The sequence below is a fragment of the Dendropsophus ebraccatus genome, chromosome 6 (genome assembly GCF_027789765.1).
Source record: "Dendropsophus ebraccatus isolate aDenEbr1 chromosome 6, aDenEbr1.pat, whole genome shotgun sequence".
Classification (NCBI taxonomy): domain Eukaryota; kingdom Metazoa; phylum Chordata; class Amphibia; order Anura; family Hylidae; genus Dendropsophus; species Dendropsophus ebraccatus.
In genome coordinates, this window is record NC_091459.1 from 24,739,898 (window position 1) to 24,756,241 (window position 16,344).

At 42.2% G+C, this 16,344-nt stretch overlaps 1 protein-coding gene across 4 annotated transcripts in view; it reads left to right on the forward strand.

The window, feature by feature from the left end:
* DOP1A (DOP1 leucine zipper like protein A) overlaps positions 1-16,344 on the forward strand; it is a 65,883-nt gene that overhangs the window by 17,351 nt on the left and 32,188 nt on the right. For 2 of the 4 annotated variants that reach the window (XM_069974695.1, XM_069974699.1), the window contains exons 6-14: positions 2,442-2,540; positions 3,755-3,854; positions 6,576-6,685; positions 9,233-9,341; positions 10,634-10,754; positions 12,147-12,266; positions 13,201-13,315; positions 15,417-15,446; positions 15,974-16,207. In XM_069974695.1, coding sequence (XP_069830796.1) covers positions 2,442-2,540; positions 3,755-3,854; positions 6,576-6,685; positions 9,233-9,341; positions 10,634-10,754; positions 12,147-12,266; positions 13,201-13,315; positions 15,417-15,446; positions 15,974-16,207 — 1,038 coding nt within the window. Of the gene's footprint in view, positions 1-1,823; positions 1,901-2,441; positions 2,541-3,754; positions 3,855-6,575; positions 6,686-9,232; positions 9,342-10,633; positions 10,755-12,146; positions 12,267-13,200; positions 13,316-15,416; positions 15,447-15,973; positions 16,208-16,344 lie in introns of those variants that run through there. The other 2 variants (XM_069974697.1, XM_069974696.1) reach the window with 2 other exon arrangements.

A 16,344-nucleotide genomic window follows, 5' to 3' on the forward strand; every position in this document is an offset into this window, starting at 1 on the left:
AGTATAAAAAAACTTTCACTGGAATACCCCTTTAAGTTTGCTTTATAGTATGTTATAGATCATGGATGGGGAACCTTCAGCCCTCCAGCTGTTGCAAAACTACAATTCCCATCATGCCTGGGCAGCCGAAGCGAAAGCTTCGGCTGCCCAGGCATGATGGGAATTGTAGTTTTGCAACAGCTGGAGGGCTGAAGGTTCCTCATCCATGTGATAGATGAATACTAGGGATGAGCGAACCGGGTTCAAGTCCATCCGAACCCGATCGTTCAGTATTTGATTAGTGGTGGCTGCTGAACTTGGATAAAGCTCTAAGGTTGTCTGGAAAACATGGATACAGCCAATGACTATATCCATGATTTCCACATAGCCTTAGTGCTTTATCCAAGTTCAGCAGCCACCGCTAATCAAATGCCGAACGCTCAGGTTCGGATGGACTCCAGCATGCTCCAGGTTCGCTCATCTCTAATGGATACATAGATGGAGGGATGCATATATTTGCAGTATTTACATGTTATTCTATAGTCAGGCATGCTAAAGATATAGCACCAAATAAATGGTTTTAATACTATGCGAAGGAACTATGTAAATAAATTGCCGTGTCCCTGACGTTCATTTTGCACTTGCTATATCTGTATGTTTGTGTATGTATGTGTGTGTATGCATATATATGATGGGCCGAGAGGAAGCGCGGTGAGAGCGTGAGCGATCGTAGCCTGATTACTTGTTTGTATCCACGAGCATGTAATAAATAAATATTCACCAAGTATTGGACTTGTGCCGCATCATCTTTAATCCCGTTGTACTATATATATATATATATATATATATAATGTATATATTTATGTGTGTGTGTATATGTGTATATATATATATATATACACACACACACACACACATTTTTTTTATTATTTAGATTAAGGATACCTATATTCATTATCCTAGAATACCATATGTATGTACCCTTCGCTATGCTGCACACACAGAAAACCATTGTTTTGAAGCATCATTAACGTTCTGGTGTAATTCATCACATTGTCAGGGTTTATATTGTTTCCATTATGTGTAAGATGACTAGGTTTGGGTCATTTATTGCAGTGCTGGTGGGGTGTAACGCTTTAAATGGGATTTTTTTCTCCTTCTCTCTGTATATTAATGAGCCTTTTGCTCTCTGCCATCCACACTCATCACTGTCACGTGACCCCATTCATTTCAGTCCATTACTGACCAGCGCTTCCTGATCACATCTGGAGGAGCTCAAAACACTGAAGAATCTTTTTTTGCAGGATTAGTAGGAGCTAAATTGTTAAATATTTTTCATTACTTGTTTATTTTCCTGAACATAGAAAGACGCAGTATATTGTTATGACCTATGGTTGGTCTTCGTGTGGGTGAATCGGGGGGGAGGCTATGCCTTGTGTTGGGGATCTAGTACTTTCTTTGCCAGCCACATATATGGGGCCACGAAATTAAAGGCCACAGACACATTTGCACTTTATTTCTTCTTATTATTTATTACTTGCTGAAAACTAAACAATTTTCTAAATAGTCTTCAATAAAAAAAACCTCTGTCAGTAGGTTTATTGTGTCCTATCTAAGGGTAGCATCAACTAGTGACAAAGAAGCTGAACAGAATGATGCATCACTTACATTGTTCTGTGCAGCTGATCAAGAGATCTCCTCCTGAATAACATGGACAATAAGTAGTCCTCTCCATTATGTGCATGGGCCCAGTAGTCCTGGATATTCATGAGAAGCAGATAACTCTGCCCACCAGTTGCTTGGCAGTTATCTATCCGTGCTGTGTATAGGGAGTCAACTGTCAACCAACAGCTGGAGGGAGGAGGGGTGTGGCAAGATAACGATTCTTCTGCATATGAGGAGAACGGCTGAACAAAGTGATGTAAGTAATACATTGTTCTGTTCCGCATTTCTGTCACTAGTAAATGCTGCCCTCATTTAAACAGCAAAAACCTAGTGACAGATTCCCTTTAACTGTTACTAGGAGAAAAATAGGATAAATCAATCAGCTCCGTTTTCCTGTGAACACGAGGTAGAGAAACCTTAGAGGACAGCTCACACGGGTTGTAGAGCACTGATAGGGAACCTGAGCACCTCCAACTGTTGCAAAACTACACTTCCCATCATGCCCGGACAGCCAAGACAATTTTCAATTTGCAGATGAGAATTATGTAAGCTGTGTACAATGTGTAGAATGAAAATAGAGCTCACATAGGAAGCTGTAGAAGAGAAACTAAGTGAATTTTTTTTATTAAAGAGCTTAAGAGAAAGTTGGCTGCAGTAGAAAGCATTAACATCTAGCATCTATCTATGTTAATATTAGGAAGGAGTTATATAGACATTAAATTTATTTTTTGATCAATTAAGAATTGTTTAGTTGTGGGATACTTTCCTTTTAACCTTCCGTATATGACCTTTTCTAGGTGGAGGCAGTCAGCACATCTGTGCAGGATTCCAGCGTACTGGTACAGAGGAGCACGTTGGACCTTATCCTGTTTTGCTTCCCTTTCCACATGAGCCAGGTAGTGGACCTGAGATTGTTAGACATCTCTCATCTGTATGTCATTTGTATTGTGGATTATTGACTGACAGGGAATGATTTACCCATTCAACTCAATACATTTTTAGTTACGTTGGTTCCTTACTAGTATTCCCAATATGCGCTTCTCATCCGCGGTTGTGATACAAGTCAGACTTACATCCAAAGTGCTGGTGGGGCAGATTCATATCCTACATAAGGGTCCCTTATTTAAAATGTCAGGTAGAAGAAACTAATATATCAGTGTACTGAAGTTCTGTCTATGTCTTGCACTGCAGACATTGAAACAACTTCTGTCCGTATATTGCCTGTATATCCCTTGTCACAAACCCCCGGTTGTCCTATACAATAAAGAAATGTTAAAAATAGATCCACCCTGCTCATCCCACAGGCTCTCTGTTACTGCTTCTTTTTCCAAGAACTCATTAATCTTCTTACTCCATATGTCGCTAAGGAGCAGTTTCTCCGTGTAAAAGCAGACTGTGACTCTGTGGTGGAGGTTAAAGCCTTTAAGCCAATATGTGTGACGATTTCCTTCCCTATACCAGCACTATAGGTTGTTATTGTAGACTGCGTCGCTTCATACATCTTGTGATATATTTAAAGGGGCTCTCCAGCCTTTCTTGATAGGTCACCAGTATTAGTCTGCACCCCTACCGTTTAGATATTGAGGTCACTATGCTATTCTTGCTGTCAAAGATTAGTTGAGACCCTGGAATAATAGCGAAAAAACAGCAGTGTGACCAGAACCTTAGGGCCCTATTACACGGGACGATTATCGTTCAAAAAATTGTTACATTGTTTGGATTTGAACGATAATCGTTTAGTGTAATAGCAGACAACGAATAAATGGCCAACGAGAAATTTAATAGAATTTGGACCTATTTTTATCATTGATCGTTTGCAAATCGTTCGCATGTAATAAGATGTCGTTCGGTCGTCCGCAGTAGTGAGGACAGGACAACTGCAAAAACGATCATAAGTAACGATCATCGTGTAATTGGGTGAACGACTTGAGGTCTTTCGCCCTAGCGGTCTTTTGTGATTGTTAATCATTGAAAAATAATTTTGTGTAGTAGTACCCTTATGCTTTCTGTGATTTAAATGTAAAATATACTCTATATATACTATTATATAGATGTCTGAACAGAATTTCAATGATTCAACATATGTTTTTTGTCCTCCATTCTTACCCAGGCAACTCGTCCTGACATGGTCCGTATTCTGTCAGCTGCTCTACGCGTGGTCTTACGGAGAGATATGTCACTGAATCGAAGGCTCTATGCCTGGCTGCTAGGTGAGCTGGTACATCTCATTATTACCATAGAAAGAAGGAGCTCTTGGTTACCTCCCCCCAATATTTTTTATTTTTAAAAATTCATCCCATACAATTTGTACAATTGCCTATACTTTGCACCATTTAATGACAACAACTTAAAAATCAATTGAAACAATTAACCAGCCTACCTCAATCCCCTACCCACCTTCCCTTACTCCCAAAGCAGTGTGGGGGAATCAGGAAAAAAAAAATTATTAAGTAAGGAGTCCCTCTCAATCCGTGCAATATTTCCATACTCTTTTATAGCGTTCCCAAACTTTCTTAGACTGACTTGCTATCATTTCTTCAAAATTCTTAACCTTGGAGACTAATTCCAGGAATTCCTGTTAAGTCTCCTTCCCCCAGTTCTTAGCTGCTACTTTCTGCTGAAGATGCAAAAATCTGTGTATGAGTTTTTCTCTCAGTCTCTCCTTCCTCCCCCTCCCTTCTGAGACAGATAGTGTAAACAAGTCCCTGACTGGCTTTATCTGTGAAATTGTAGCTTCTCTGTAATGCTGGGAGGGTTATTCTGAGGTCAAGTTGGTGTTAAAGGGGTAGTGCGGCGCTCAGAAATTATTCACAGAATAACACACATTACAAAATTATACAACTTTGTAATGTATGTTATGTCTGTGAATCGCCCCCTTCCCCGTGTCCCACCACCCCCACCCGTGTACCCGGAAGTGTTGGTGCGTTATACATTACCTGATCCGTGTCGAGGGCCGTCCGCCATCTTGTGCCAAACGTCATCTTCGGACGGACGGCCGAGTCGCTGCCGCCCGTCCCCCCTCCGCCCCGTCACAACTGTGCTCAGCAGCGATTGGCTGAGCACAGTTATGCTCAGCCAATCGCAGCTGAGCATCGGATGACGCTGCAGAGGGCGGCCGGCATTCGGGACAGTCTGAGCTGTTCGCCGGCCGCCCGAAGAAGACGTCACTCGCTGAAGATCGGAGACGGGTGTCGGCACGTGACAGGTGAGTATAGCGCATCACACTTCCGGGTACACGGGTGGCGGTGGTGGGACACGGGGGGGGCCATTCACAGGCATAACATACATTACAAAGTTGTATAACTTTGTAATGTGTGTTAGTCTGTGAATAATTCTTTACTGCCGCACTACCCCTTTAAACTCACTGTGATTAACCCTCCCAGCATTACAAAGAAGCTACATTGTTGCAGATAAAGCCAGTCAAGGACTTATTTACATCAGCCGTCTCAGAAGGGAGGGGAGAGGAGGTGGAGACAGAGAAAGGCTCACGCACAAATTGTTAGGTTTTCAGCATAAAAAGCAGCAGCTCAGAACTGGGGGAAGGAGACTGAATAGATAAGTATGGAAGGAATTGTTAGTCTCACCCTGGGCAGTAACATATCAAACGTTTGAGCGGAATACCCCTTTCATCTAGATTGAGGGTTTGCTCCAGGAGTCCTCGGTGTGACTTTTATTGGACAGTGGTAACAGCTTTAGTAGCTACTTATCCAAAATCTCTGATTAAAGGATTTCCTTATTAAATCGTTTGAGCTTCTTAATTTTGTAGCGAGATGCCGTCTTCTCTAAAGGGATTGAGGGAACACAAGAACGTGGAGCGGTATACTGTACACATTACAAACACAGCTGGTAGCAGCTCCCTTAAGGAACATTGTACAGGGCAAGCGATGGAGGTTCCTGCTTCAGAGAATTTACAAGCACAGAATAGTAAGGAGGAGGGGCACATGGCTGAGCGCCTAGGACACAGAAAAGCTTACTTTATATATTGCTTGGTTTTAAAGGGGTTTTCCAGAAAACAGCTGTTCTGCAGAGATGTGGCTCCAGCATATACACGATAAACAGAGCCAGAAGCAGGTGAAAAGTTTAAAGTGACACTGTTCCCCCCCCTTTTTGCATTCTGACTTCTCTACACAGGTGTAAAGGGTAAATTTAGCAGTTTTCATACCTTATTTTATATGTCATGGGGCTTGTTCAAGTACTGTAAAAAGTGATCTTTTATGAACTGCAGATTGTGTTAAGTGGGTGGAGCTTCACAGCAACAGCGACACCCTTGGCCCCGCCCTCCGTGACTACATCGTCACATTGGCCGACCTAGAGGTGGTGGGATCTAGACCTTTAGGCCAGCCTTTTCCAATGGTCGTCAAGGGGGTGGGGCCTATGACGTCATGGAAGGGTGGGGCCAGCGGTGGCGCTGTCGGCCGGGCTATGTGACGCTGTTGCCGTGAAGCCTCACCCACTTAGCACAATCTGCAGTTGATAAAAGATCACTTTTTACTTGAACAAGCACCATGACGTATGATATAAAATAAGGTATGAAAACTGCTAAATTTACCCTTTACACCTGTGTAGAAATGTCAGAAAGCAAAAGGGGGGGGGCAGTGTCACTTCAAGTGGTCATAGACCTCAATCCAAACTCCTGTGTTTCCAATGGAAGCAAAGGAATATAACAGAATTATCCATCATGTAAAGGCCTTGCTGACATGTCTTTGTTCTATGATCTCTCAAATGATTGATGATGATGATGATGCTTTTCTATTATGTTCTACATATGAGATATATATATATATACACCTTCTATTACTGAATATTGTTGTGCTATCTCTTATGCTGTCACTTTGGGGACCGCACATTTGGTGAGTTACCACTTATGTACACTATGTTATTGACCTATCACCTGGTATAGAGGTAAATGGCTAATAATATGTGTTTCTTAGGATTCGATAACAATGGGACCATGATAGGACCAAGAAGTACAAGACAAAGCAATCCGGATGAACATGCGTCTTACTACTTCAATACATTCTCTAAGGATCTCTTAGTACAGGTAATCCTTATAGACAGAAATGATCTGAAATGAAATATTTGCTAATTGGGGAATCTTTAGGCGCTGTTCACATATGGAGTCGTAGCAGAAACCGCCGGAACATGGATCCCATTGACTTATAGTGGGGTTGGTTGTGTCGCTCATCGTACCTGTGCTATTCTTGCCGTCAGATCTGATGGAATTGTCAAAGGATGCGACAAATTAATCCTTAAAGTGTTCCTGTCATTTCAAATAACTTTTCACATGTCATAAGACATGCCGCTGCTGCTCTGCACAAATGCCTAGTTACTGGGTGCTGAGAGAAGTGATGAGTGATATTTTAATATTGCCGCCCACCGGAGACTGTCAGGCATCGCTTCGAAGAGCTGTGGGCACCAGCTATAAGATACTGGGGAAGGTTCACACTCCACCAGGGGCATGACTGGTTCCCTTTCAAGGAGAAGTCCGGTCGGGAAGGAAAAAATCATTACGGGGTGGGGGAGAAATAAAAAAGACACTATGGTTACCGCTCCCGGAGTCCAAGCAGTGTCGCATAAGAGTGGTTTCACACTGAGGGATTCTCGAGGAATTGTAGAGGAAAGTTATCTGCTTGAAATTCCTCGTCTATTCATCTCTGGCAGAATAGGAGCAGAATCCAAGCAGAATTTAATCCCCCATAGACTTCTATAGGTTTCCTCTAGCAGAATCTGCCCAAAGGCCTCGTTCACTCTGAGCAAGAATGGCGGAATTCCGCTGCGGGAATCCCGCTGTGCTCAGTCTCCTGCTTTGAGTCAATGAGAGGGCGCGTGCTCCTCCGCTCCCGCCGCTCTCCACTCAGAGAAGTGACATGTCATTCCTTTGAGCGGAGAGGGGAGGAAGCAGACGCATGTGCCCTCTCCTTCACTCAAAGCAGGACCCTGAGCATGGTGGAATTCCACTGTTCTTGCTCAGTGTTAATGGGGCCAAAGAATTGACTTGTCAATTCTTTGGGCAGAAAGTGGATCAGTGGCAGAAAATTCTGCTCAGAAATTCTGCGGTGTGAACAACAGAGCAGAAATCCCATTGAACACAATGGGACGTTGCTATGTACATATTTTACAGGAGTAATTTCAAGCTGAAATAAGAGCGGATTCCTCTTCAATTCCTCACCTAATTCCTCACCTATTGCTCAGTGAAAACCTACTCTGAGATCTCCCGGACCTTGCCAGCTGTCATCTTCTCCACGGTCGCAGGTACATCACAGACTGGTGGGATTTAGCCCGCTCAGCCAATCAGTGACTGTCCCACCCCCGTCACTGACCTGGGAAAGAGCTCAGAAGACAGCCGGCGGAGTCCAGGAGCAGGACGCAGCTCTGTGCGGCCTCCAGGACAGGTGACTATAACTTGTTTTTTTTTTTTCCCCCACCAGCCCCTGAGTTTTTACATCCTGGACAGATTTCTCCTATAAGAGCCTTTTACACGGGGCAGTTATAGGCCGAATGTGCCAGTGATTTCCCTGTGTAAAAGATCTAGCAATCGGCCAACAAACAAGCAAATTATCTCTTGTCAGCTGATCACTGAGATCATGCGGCAAGCTGAGACAGAGGTTCTGTAAGTGAGCGGAAGCATTGCCTCTTACGTATGGGTGTATAAATCACTTTTGGTTTTTCATGCTTTTTTCTGCAATTTCTTTTGCTTTTTATATAAGTGGGATTGAATTCCAGCCACCCCCCCTGGCACCACACACGGAATATTTTGAATGCTGATATGTTGTATGGACTTTGCGGACAGATGAGCTTTAAAGTGACACTGCCCCCTTCCTTTTTGCATTCTGACTTCTCTACCCAGGTGTAAAGGGTAAATTTTGCAGTTCAGTTCCCTGACGTCATAGGTACATCTGCCCCGCCCCCTAAACGACCATTGGAACAGGCTGGCCTTAAGGTCTAGGCCCCACCACCTCTAGGTGGGGCCAATGGGCGTTGAGGGGGCAGGGCCTATGTGCCGATGTCATCATGGAGGGGCTGGGCCAATCATGGTGCTATGGGCGTGGCTAAGTGGCGCTGTTGCCATGAAGCCCATCCCCCCCCACTTAGCACAATCTGCAGATGATAAAAAAATCACTTTTTAGCACCATGATGTATGATATAAAATAAGGTATGAAAACTCCTAAAGGAGGTGACAGTGTTGCTTAAAAGGGAATCCTCCCTGTCAATCCTCCCCGGTGAGCGTGCTGACTAGACATGGACGGGGAGACGCCCAGATCACTACCAGCTGCACCTCTCCCTGCCGCACGTGGGGATTAAACTCCATTTTCTGGGTTATAAAGCTGCGGCCGATGTGTGTCGTGAGCTGCACAGGAGCTTTATACAGTGCTGTAGGGATTGGGCTGATTGGTTCCCTTTAAGTCCAGTACCTAGCACCAGTGTCTGGCTGTAACATGGTTCTATCGGTACAATGGCTGGAATTACTCCATGGTCAAGTCTTGCACTTTGTGACTGATCTGATGCAAAAAAAATAAAAATTATACAATGCAGAAAAAGTATACATTAGCAAATATATTAATAATTCTTTGTGCTTGTCTTTATGCAGGCGATGGTGGGAATTTTACAAGGAAAAGAACTGAATCTGGAGAAATCATTAATGCAAGACTTAAAGCCCTTTCGCATCCTCATAAGTTTATTGGACAAGCCGGAGCTGGGTATTATTATCCTATTAGTTATAGTGATTCCATCCTGTTATGGGCCTCTTGTTTGGGATAGGTTCACATCTGTGCTAAGGCTAGCTTCACACATACTGGATCCGCAGCAGATTTCAGGCTGCGAGTTTGTGACACATACTGGATTCCGCTTCCAGTATGTGACCCGGCCCCTGTAACTCCCCGCAGCCCCTGGCCCGGAGCATACATTACCTGCACAGCGCCGCGGCTGTGTGTGAGGCTCCCGACTCCCCTCGCTCCCCATGAGCCAATCAGTGCACTGATAGAGTAAAATGAAAGGGGTATACCACTCAGAATTGACTTTTAGCATGTAGCTGTCCCAATGCAGAACATAACAGGCATCCTGTTCTTACCTCTCGCGCAACCCCAGTGTCCTACGTCATCTTCGGTACCCCGGATGAACTATCCAGCCTCCACTTCTAAGATTGACTCGGCCAATCACTGGCCACGGTGCTGTCCCAGCTCATCTGAGCGGGCTGTCAATTCCAGACAAGTCTGTCTCGGAGGCGGAGGTGGGATTATTCAGCCAGGGACTGAATACAGGTTCTTAAAGCCTGACGAAGCGGTAGTGACCTGAAACGCATCGTTTTTTTAATGGCCTTGGAATAAAAATTTCTTTCTATACATATAGCCTGCACCTAGAGGTATCTCCTTGTTTTTTGTCTATCTGATCCATTTGATGGACTATTGCAGGGGTACTCAACAACTTTTACCTGGGTCTTTTGTCAGGTGGAGGTCCAGCTAAACATCAGTAGTAAAGGTGTTTTGTTACTCTTTACAAACGTTGTTGAACTATTTACATACTTACTATTTACAGAATTAATGCTCATTAGTGGAAAAACTGGCATTTTTTTCTCACTCACCGGTCCTTTGAAATTAGGCACAAAGGGGGTGACTGCCCCCAGTAGTATGTAGCCCCTATGTGTGCTCCCCCAGTAGTATGTAGCCCCCCTGTGCACTCCCCCAGTAGTGTATATAGCCCCCCTGTGCACTCCCTAGTAGTATATAGCCCCCCTGGTGTGCTCCCCCAGTAGTATATAGCCCCCCTGTGAGCTCCCCTAGTAGTTATGTCCTGGGCCTGAGCAGCCACATATTAAGATCATTCTGAGCAGATTACCCCTTTAAAACAGATCCTGTAACCAAGCACATTCTAATATGAAAATGACACCGATTTCCCTTTCTTGGAGCGTTTCTTTTGTGTTCCATCTGATGTGCTGTTCATGTTCCTGGCATCGTATCATTAGTTCACAGTTGTATGGTTGTATTGGTGCCAGGGCCTGCAATTCTGGAAGATGTGTTAATCGAAGTGTTCAGAACATTATATACACAATGCAAAGCCGAGCTGGATCTTCAAACACAAGCGCCTTTCAGCAAGGACCCTGCACAGCTGAGCAGGTAACCCACATAGGGTATAGGATCAGTAAGGAACTATGGAAACAATGGGGGTAAAATTGCTTTATTGCATTATATCTTCATTATTGTTTAGTGATTTTGTTTTATCCCACTATAAAGAGGAACTGTTAATAGAAAAGACCTATCTCCAATACAAGTGCTATAACAAGAGATGAGCGAACCTCGAGCATGCTCCAGTCCATCCGAACCCAAGTGTTTGGCATTTGATTAGCGGTGGCTGCTGAAGTTAGATAAAGCCCTAAGGCTATGTGGAAAACATGGATATAGTCATTGGCTGTATCCATGTTTTCCAGACAACCCGAACTCTGTTCGCTTAGCTATAACGTGACGTGTAACTGGGTGAAGTTTCTTCTGGAAGAGAACTGTCTGTTCTATGGAGAGGGGAGGAGGGAGATTAGTCACCAGCAGAGAACAAAGGATTACACAGCAGGACCTGTGTGAAAGCCGGTATTCAGAGGTCAGAGAGGTCAGTGCTGACCTCAGAGGAGATAGCCCGGTGATGTGGCTGTAAATTAACTCTTTGTTGTCCTGTTTTGGTGCCTCATCTCCCTCCACCCCTCCCTTCTCCATAGAGAACCATGAAGACAGGGGGAGAGCTTCAAACTGCTTTTTCATGATAAAAATGCATTTTTCGGCTAATAAACCCAATTACAAATTTTCTTAAAATCGCCTGTACTATTGGGTTCTGCAAAAAAAAAATTAAACGACCGTGACACTTTAAGCTGAGACTTCCTGTTCTGCACAGATCAGTTCCTAGCAGCGCCCTTCCTATCATCACAGACAGGAGTGCAGTGATAGATGACGCCAGTGTATAGTTAACAGAGGTATATAGTACACGGCTTCTGTCGCTTACAACTTGGCTCCCCCTCCCTGTAATGTGACCTCTGTAAAGGTGCCCAGAAGCTTTTCTCATTCTTTGTCTATTCTGTCCTATGGTCCATGTGGCTCACTGTAAAGCATATTTCGAAACGCCTTTAAAATAGCTCAGGCAAGATGGCAGCCCTCATAACTGTACAAAAAATAAAATACTTTTAGTGATACCTATGCAGCAGTGCTGTCAGGTGGTAACAGATTCCCTTTTAAGAAGCCTGAAAACATGACTGGGGGTTATTAGCCAAAGGCAGAATCTCCTCCAGAGGGAAGTGTTGCCCACCTGTACACTAGTATTTTGGGTTTCTTGCCCCTTGCTAGTACAGAGCAGGATGTGTAGGCTAGAAGGGAGCCTTTTTTAAATCGCCAAGACTATTGATTTATGCAAAAAAAAAAGCGCAACAGTGACACTTTAAATGTTCTTTCAAAATGCCGAGCGTTTACTTTGTTGGCGAGATAAAATAATTATACTTAAATAATTTTTTTTTTTTTTTTACCATTAAGTAAACTGCGGGAAAACAAGAGGACGGCCGAGCTCATAAAAACAGCAAACCTTTTATTCAACTCCTTTGAGCCTTACTACATGTGGGATTACATTGCACGCTGGTTTGAAGAATGCTGCAGGTAAATGCCCAAGTCTTTTATTCACTACAAACCCGGCGTTGTACTTAGCTTTTTATTTAATATCATTCAGGCTGTACGAATGATTTATTGCTATGTCAGTAGTTTTGGTCCTTAAGGCAAGTAAGCATTTTTTAACACAGCGGTGACAAATCTCCTCCAGTCTGCTTTGGCGTAGACACACTATTGATATTTCTTTTCTTTTTTTTTATATAAATAATAATAATAATAATAGTTGTTGTTGTTGTTATTATTTATTATTATTATTGTTATTATTATTAATTTTATTATTAAAAATTATAGTAATGAATAATTAATTCTAAATATAAAAATACATATAATAGTAAATAACTATTATTAATAATAATAAATTAATAATAGTGAATAATAGATATAAACATTCATATAATTAATAATAATAATTATTATATTAATATAATACATATAATAATGATGATTATTCTTTATTATTATTATTATTATTATTCTTTATTATTATTATTCATTATTATTATTTATTATTATTTTTTATTATTAATAATTAATATAATACATATAATAACACTAATTCTTCTTCTTCTTTATTATTATTCATTATTATGAATAATATTAAATATAATACTAATAAATAATAATAATGATAAATATATTAATACTTATAAAATAATAATGAATAATATATAGATAGATATATTTTATTTTATTTTTTTAATTTTTTTTTTTTTAATTCTTTATTTTAATAAAGAATATTGCCCTGTTTAATACTTTAATTTTCAGAGTTTATACTTTGCAAAATGAACTTCTGTAAACCTTTTATGATATTGTACAGTGTATACTATGGAAACCTTTATGAAAAAAATAGGTTGCACACCTATTGGTCACGTTTCCCTTTCTGGATATGCACAACCTATTTTTATGCTTTATTTCTTCCTTTCAGGAGGACGCTTCACGCCAGGTTACAGCCTTCCTCTAGCAGCAGCACCAATCACTCCGAGTTACCGCTCATCAACTTCTGCCTGCTGGTGGATTTCTTGCTAGATATAGTGTCTTTGGTAAGAATTTGTTCATTTTTAATAAAGACTGAAATAGTCAATCCAAAGCATTTTATACATTTTTGACAATCTTATGGAACTTTAAAACACTGATAATTAAAAAAAGAAACTTTCTAGCTTACCAATCCCTGGTGTATGTCTAATGCAGGGATCCACATTGGCTTAGCACAGGGGTAGGGAACCTCCAGCTGTTGCAAAACAACAACTCCCATCAAAACTACAACTCATTTAGCGTTGGCTGTCCAGGCATGATGGAAGTTGTAGTTTTGCGCTAGCTGGAGAGCCAAGGTTCCCTACCCCCGGCTTAGCGTATCCAAGTACAAGGAAGTTGATCTAGCACTGTAGTAAAACACCATCTATTTTATTTAATCCACTTACATCACACTTGTGGTACGACATCCCATAAGTCTGATGCCTTTCAAAGGGATGTGCAGTCTTAAGGTCCCAATGGGCCGATTATCTGCCTGACCAGCCATACAGTATATCGCCCCGTTTAATACGGTCAGGATCAGCTAAAAAAATGAGCAAACTTTCGCTTGTCAGCTGATTGCTCATTTTTGACGTCTGTCGGCCACACGCCTTCCCGCGTGACTGATGGGCAGTTGAGAAAAAAAATTATATAAATGTAGAAAATATCCATCATTCAACAACTTAAAGTGACTCTGTCCCCCCTTTTTGCATTATGACTTCTCTACACAGGTGTAAAGTGTAAATTTAGTTTTCATACCTTATTTTATGTCATGTGTCATGGTGCTTGTTCAAGTAAAAAGTGATCTTTTATAATCTGCAGGTTGTGCTAAGTGGACGGGGCTTCACGGCAACAGCGTCACTTAGCCCCACCCCTCTGTGGCGTCATCGGCCTAAGGCCTCGCCTTGCGACACCCATTTGTATGGGCCGACCTAGAGGGGTCTGGCCTAGACCTTTAGGCCAGCCTTTTCCAATGGTTGTGAGGGGGCAGGCCTATGTGCCAATGACCTCACTGAGGAGAGGGGCCTATGGTGATGCTGTAGGTGGGGCTACGTGGCGCAGTTGCCGTTAAGCCCCACCCACTCAGCACAATCTGCAGGTAATAAAAGATGACTTTTTACTTGAACAAGCACCATGACCTATGATGTACAATAAGGTATGAAAACTGCTAAATTTACCCATTACACCTGTGTAGAATAGTCAGAATGCAAAAAGGGGGTGACAGGGTCATTATTTTTCTGTCCCAGCAATATTACAGGATAACTTTAGAGCCAGCACCGGGGTCTTTCTCAAGCATTGTAAACTCTGGACCACTCTGGATGGCAGATTTTGAAAAAGCTGGCTGTCAATGAGGTCAAAGACCTCTTCATTCTCTCTTACATAAGCCCCTATTACACAAAGCGATTATCGACCGATTGTTGGCTGATCGTTGTCTTTCAACAGGCTGAAACGCCAATAATCCATGTAATATTAGCGGCGGCAGCAGAGCGCCGCGGTCTCCTATAGGCTGCCCGGGCGATCGTCAGCTCCCTGTGGCCCCCCTGGCTCTTTCCCGCTCCTTCTCACTTGCTGTCACTGCGTGTTATAGCACCTGCAGCGGGTTTGGGAACTAGGAGGTTGGCGCATGCTTGCTCTCCACATCGCCCCATGTAATAGGGGCTTAACTCGTGTTACCACTGACTGTTTCTTCTTGCACTTTTTACTGTATTATTGTGAGTTATTTGCCTTTTTATGCCTTGATGTTGTACTTTTTATGATGCTTACTGATTGACATATTTGTTTGCCTCCAAAAGTCTTGTGCTCTCTCCATTTGACCTATGTCTCTGAACAATGACCTGTGTCCCCATTCACCCACTAACTCCCATTTAAAGGAGGATCATAGTTCTGATTTAATAGAAACCCCCTTTTATTTATTTATTTATATTTTTATATATATATATATATATATATATATATATATATATATATATATATATATATATTAATTAATTGCTGGGGGTTGTCTTCTCCTCTGCTGATATTGATTGTTTTATAACATGCTCTGAGCCCTGCTACTGTCTGTGCATTGTGCAGTATAATAACCACTGATCCTGTTCTTTCTATTCTCTAAATCTTTTGCTTTCCTTTCTCAAGCCTACTAGAAGTATGAGAGTGATATGTCAGGTACTGTATGACAGTCTGTTTTCATTTATGTTCCTTCCTTACTGTTCTGACCTGAACACCCCTGTACTTAAAGTGATATTGTCAGCCCCTCCTCCCCTTTTCTATGTGCGGTTCTACCCACCAGCCACAAGCTTAGTTGCTGCACATTTAATATATACCTGTATAACACTTGTCTGTACCTTCTTTCTGCTTTAAAATTGCTTTATTTAATAGGTGAACAGTGAATACTGTACATGTTACATTCCTATAATGTCCAACAAATACATTTTTTATAGAATTTAATAGGAAAAAGATTTGAAAGATCTTGTAAAGAATAGCAGTAAGATTCTTGGGCAATTCTGTCTCTGTGAGAAGGTAAAGAGTACAGAAGGAATAGAGGAGGAAATGTCCAATCTAGTAATCCTATCCCTGCCCACACTGCATCTCCCCACTTGTGTTCTATAGTTGCCACATACTCTCTGTAGATCTGCAAGTAACTGGGAATGCATGCAGCCATTTGTCTCATTTGTCTTCTCCCCCATTTTCAGGAGACATATATTGAAATACAGACGGAACATTTGCCTCAGTTGCTCCTTCGAATGATCTCAGCCCTGACCAGTCACCTCCAGTCTCTGGACCTCCGAGAACTAACCGATTCTCTAAGACTTTGCTCCAAAATCCTCAGCAAAGTGCAACCTCCTCTTCTGTCTGCAGGCACCGGAGGCCCATTCCAGCTTCCCAGCGGACAGAATGGCTCCAGCAAAGACAAGGAGGATAGGAAGGTAAGGGGTCTGTGCTCACACAGGATGGGCTGCCATTTTTCTTGATGCCCCCACTAGCTGCAAACCCTTATTCCATAGAATTTGGGATAAAGTTTCTATGTTATCAATATTTCTTCTTCTCGCAGGCAGGTCTGTTT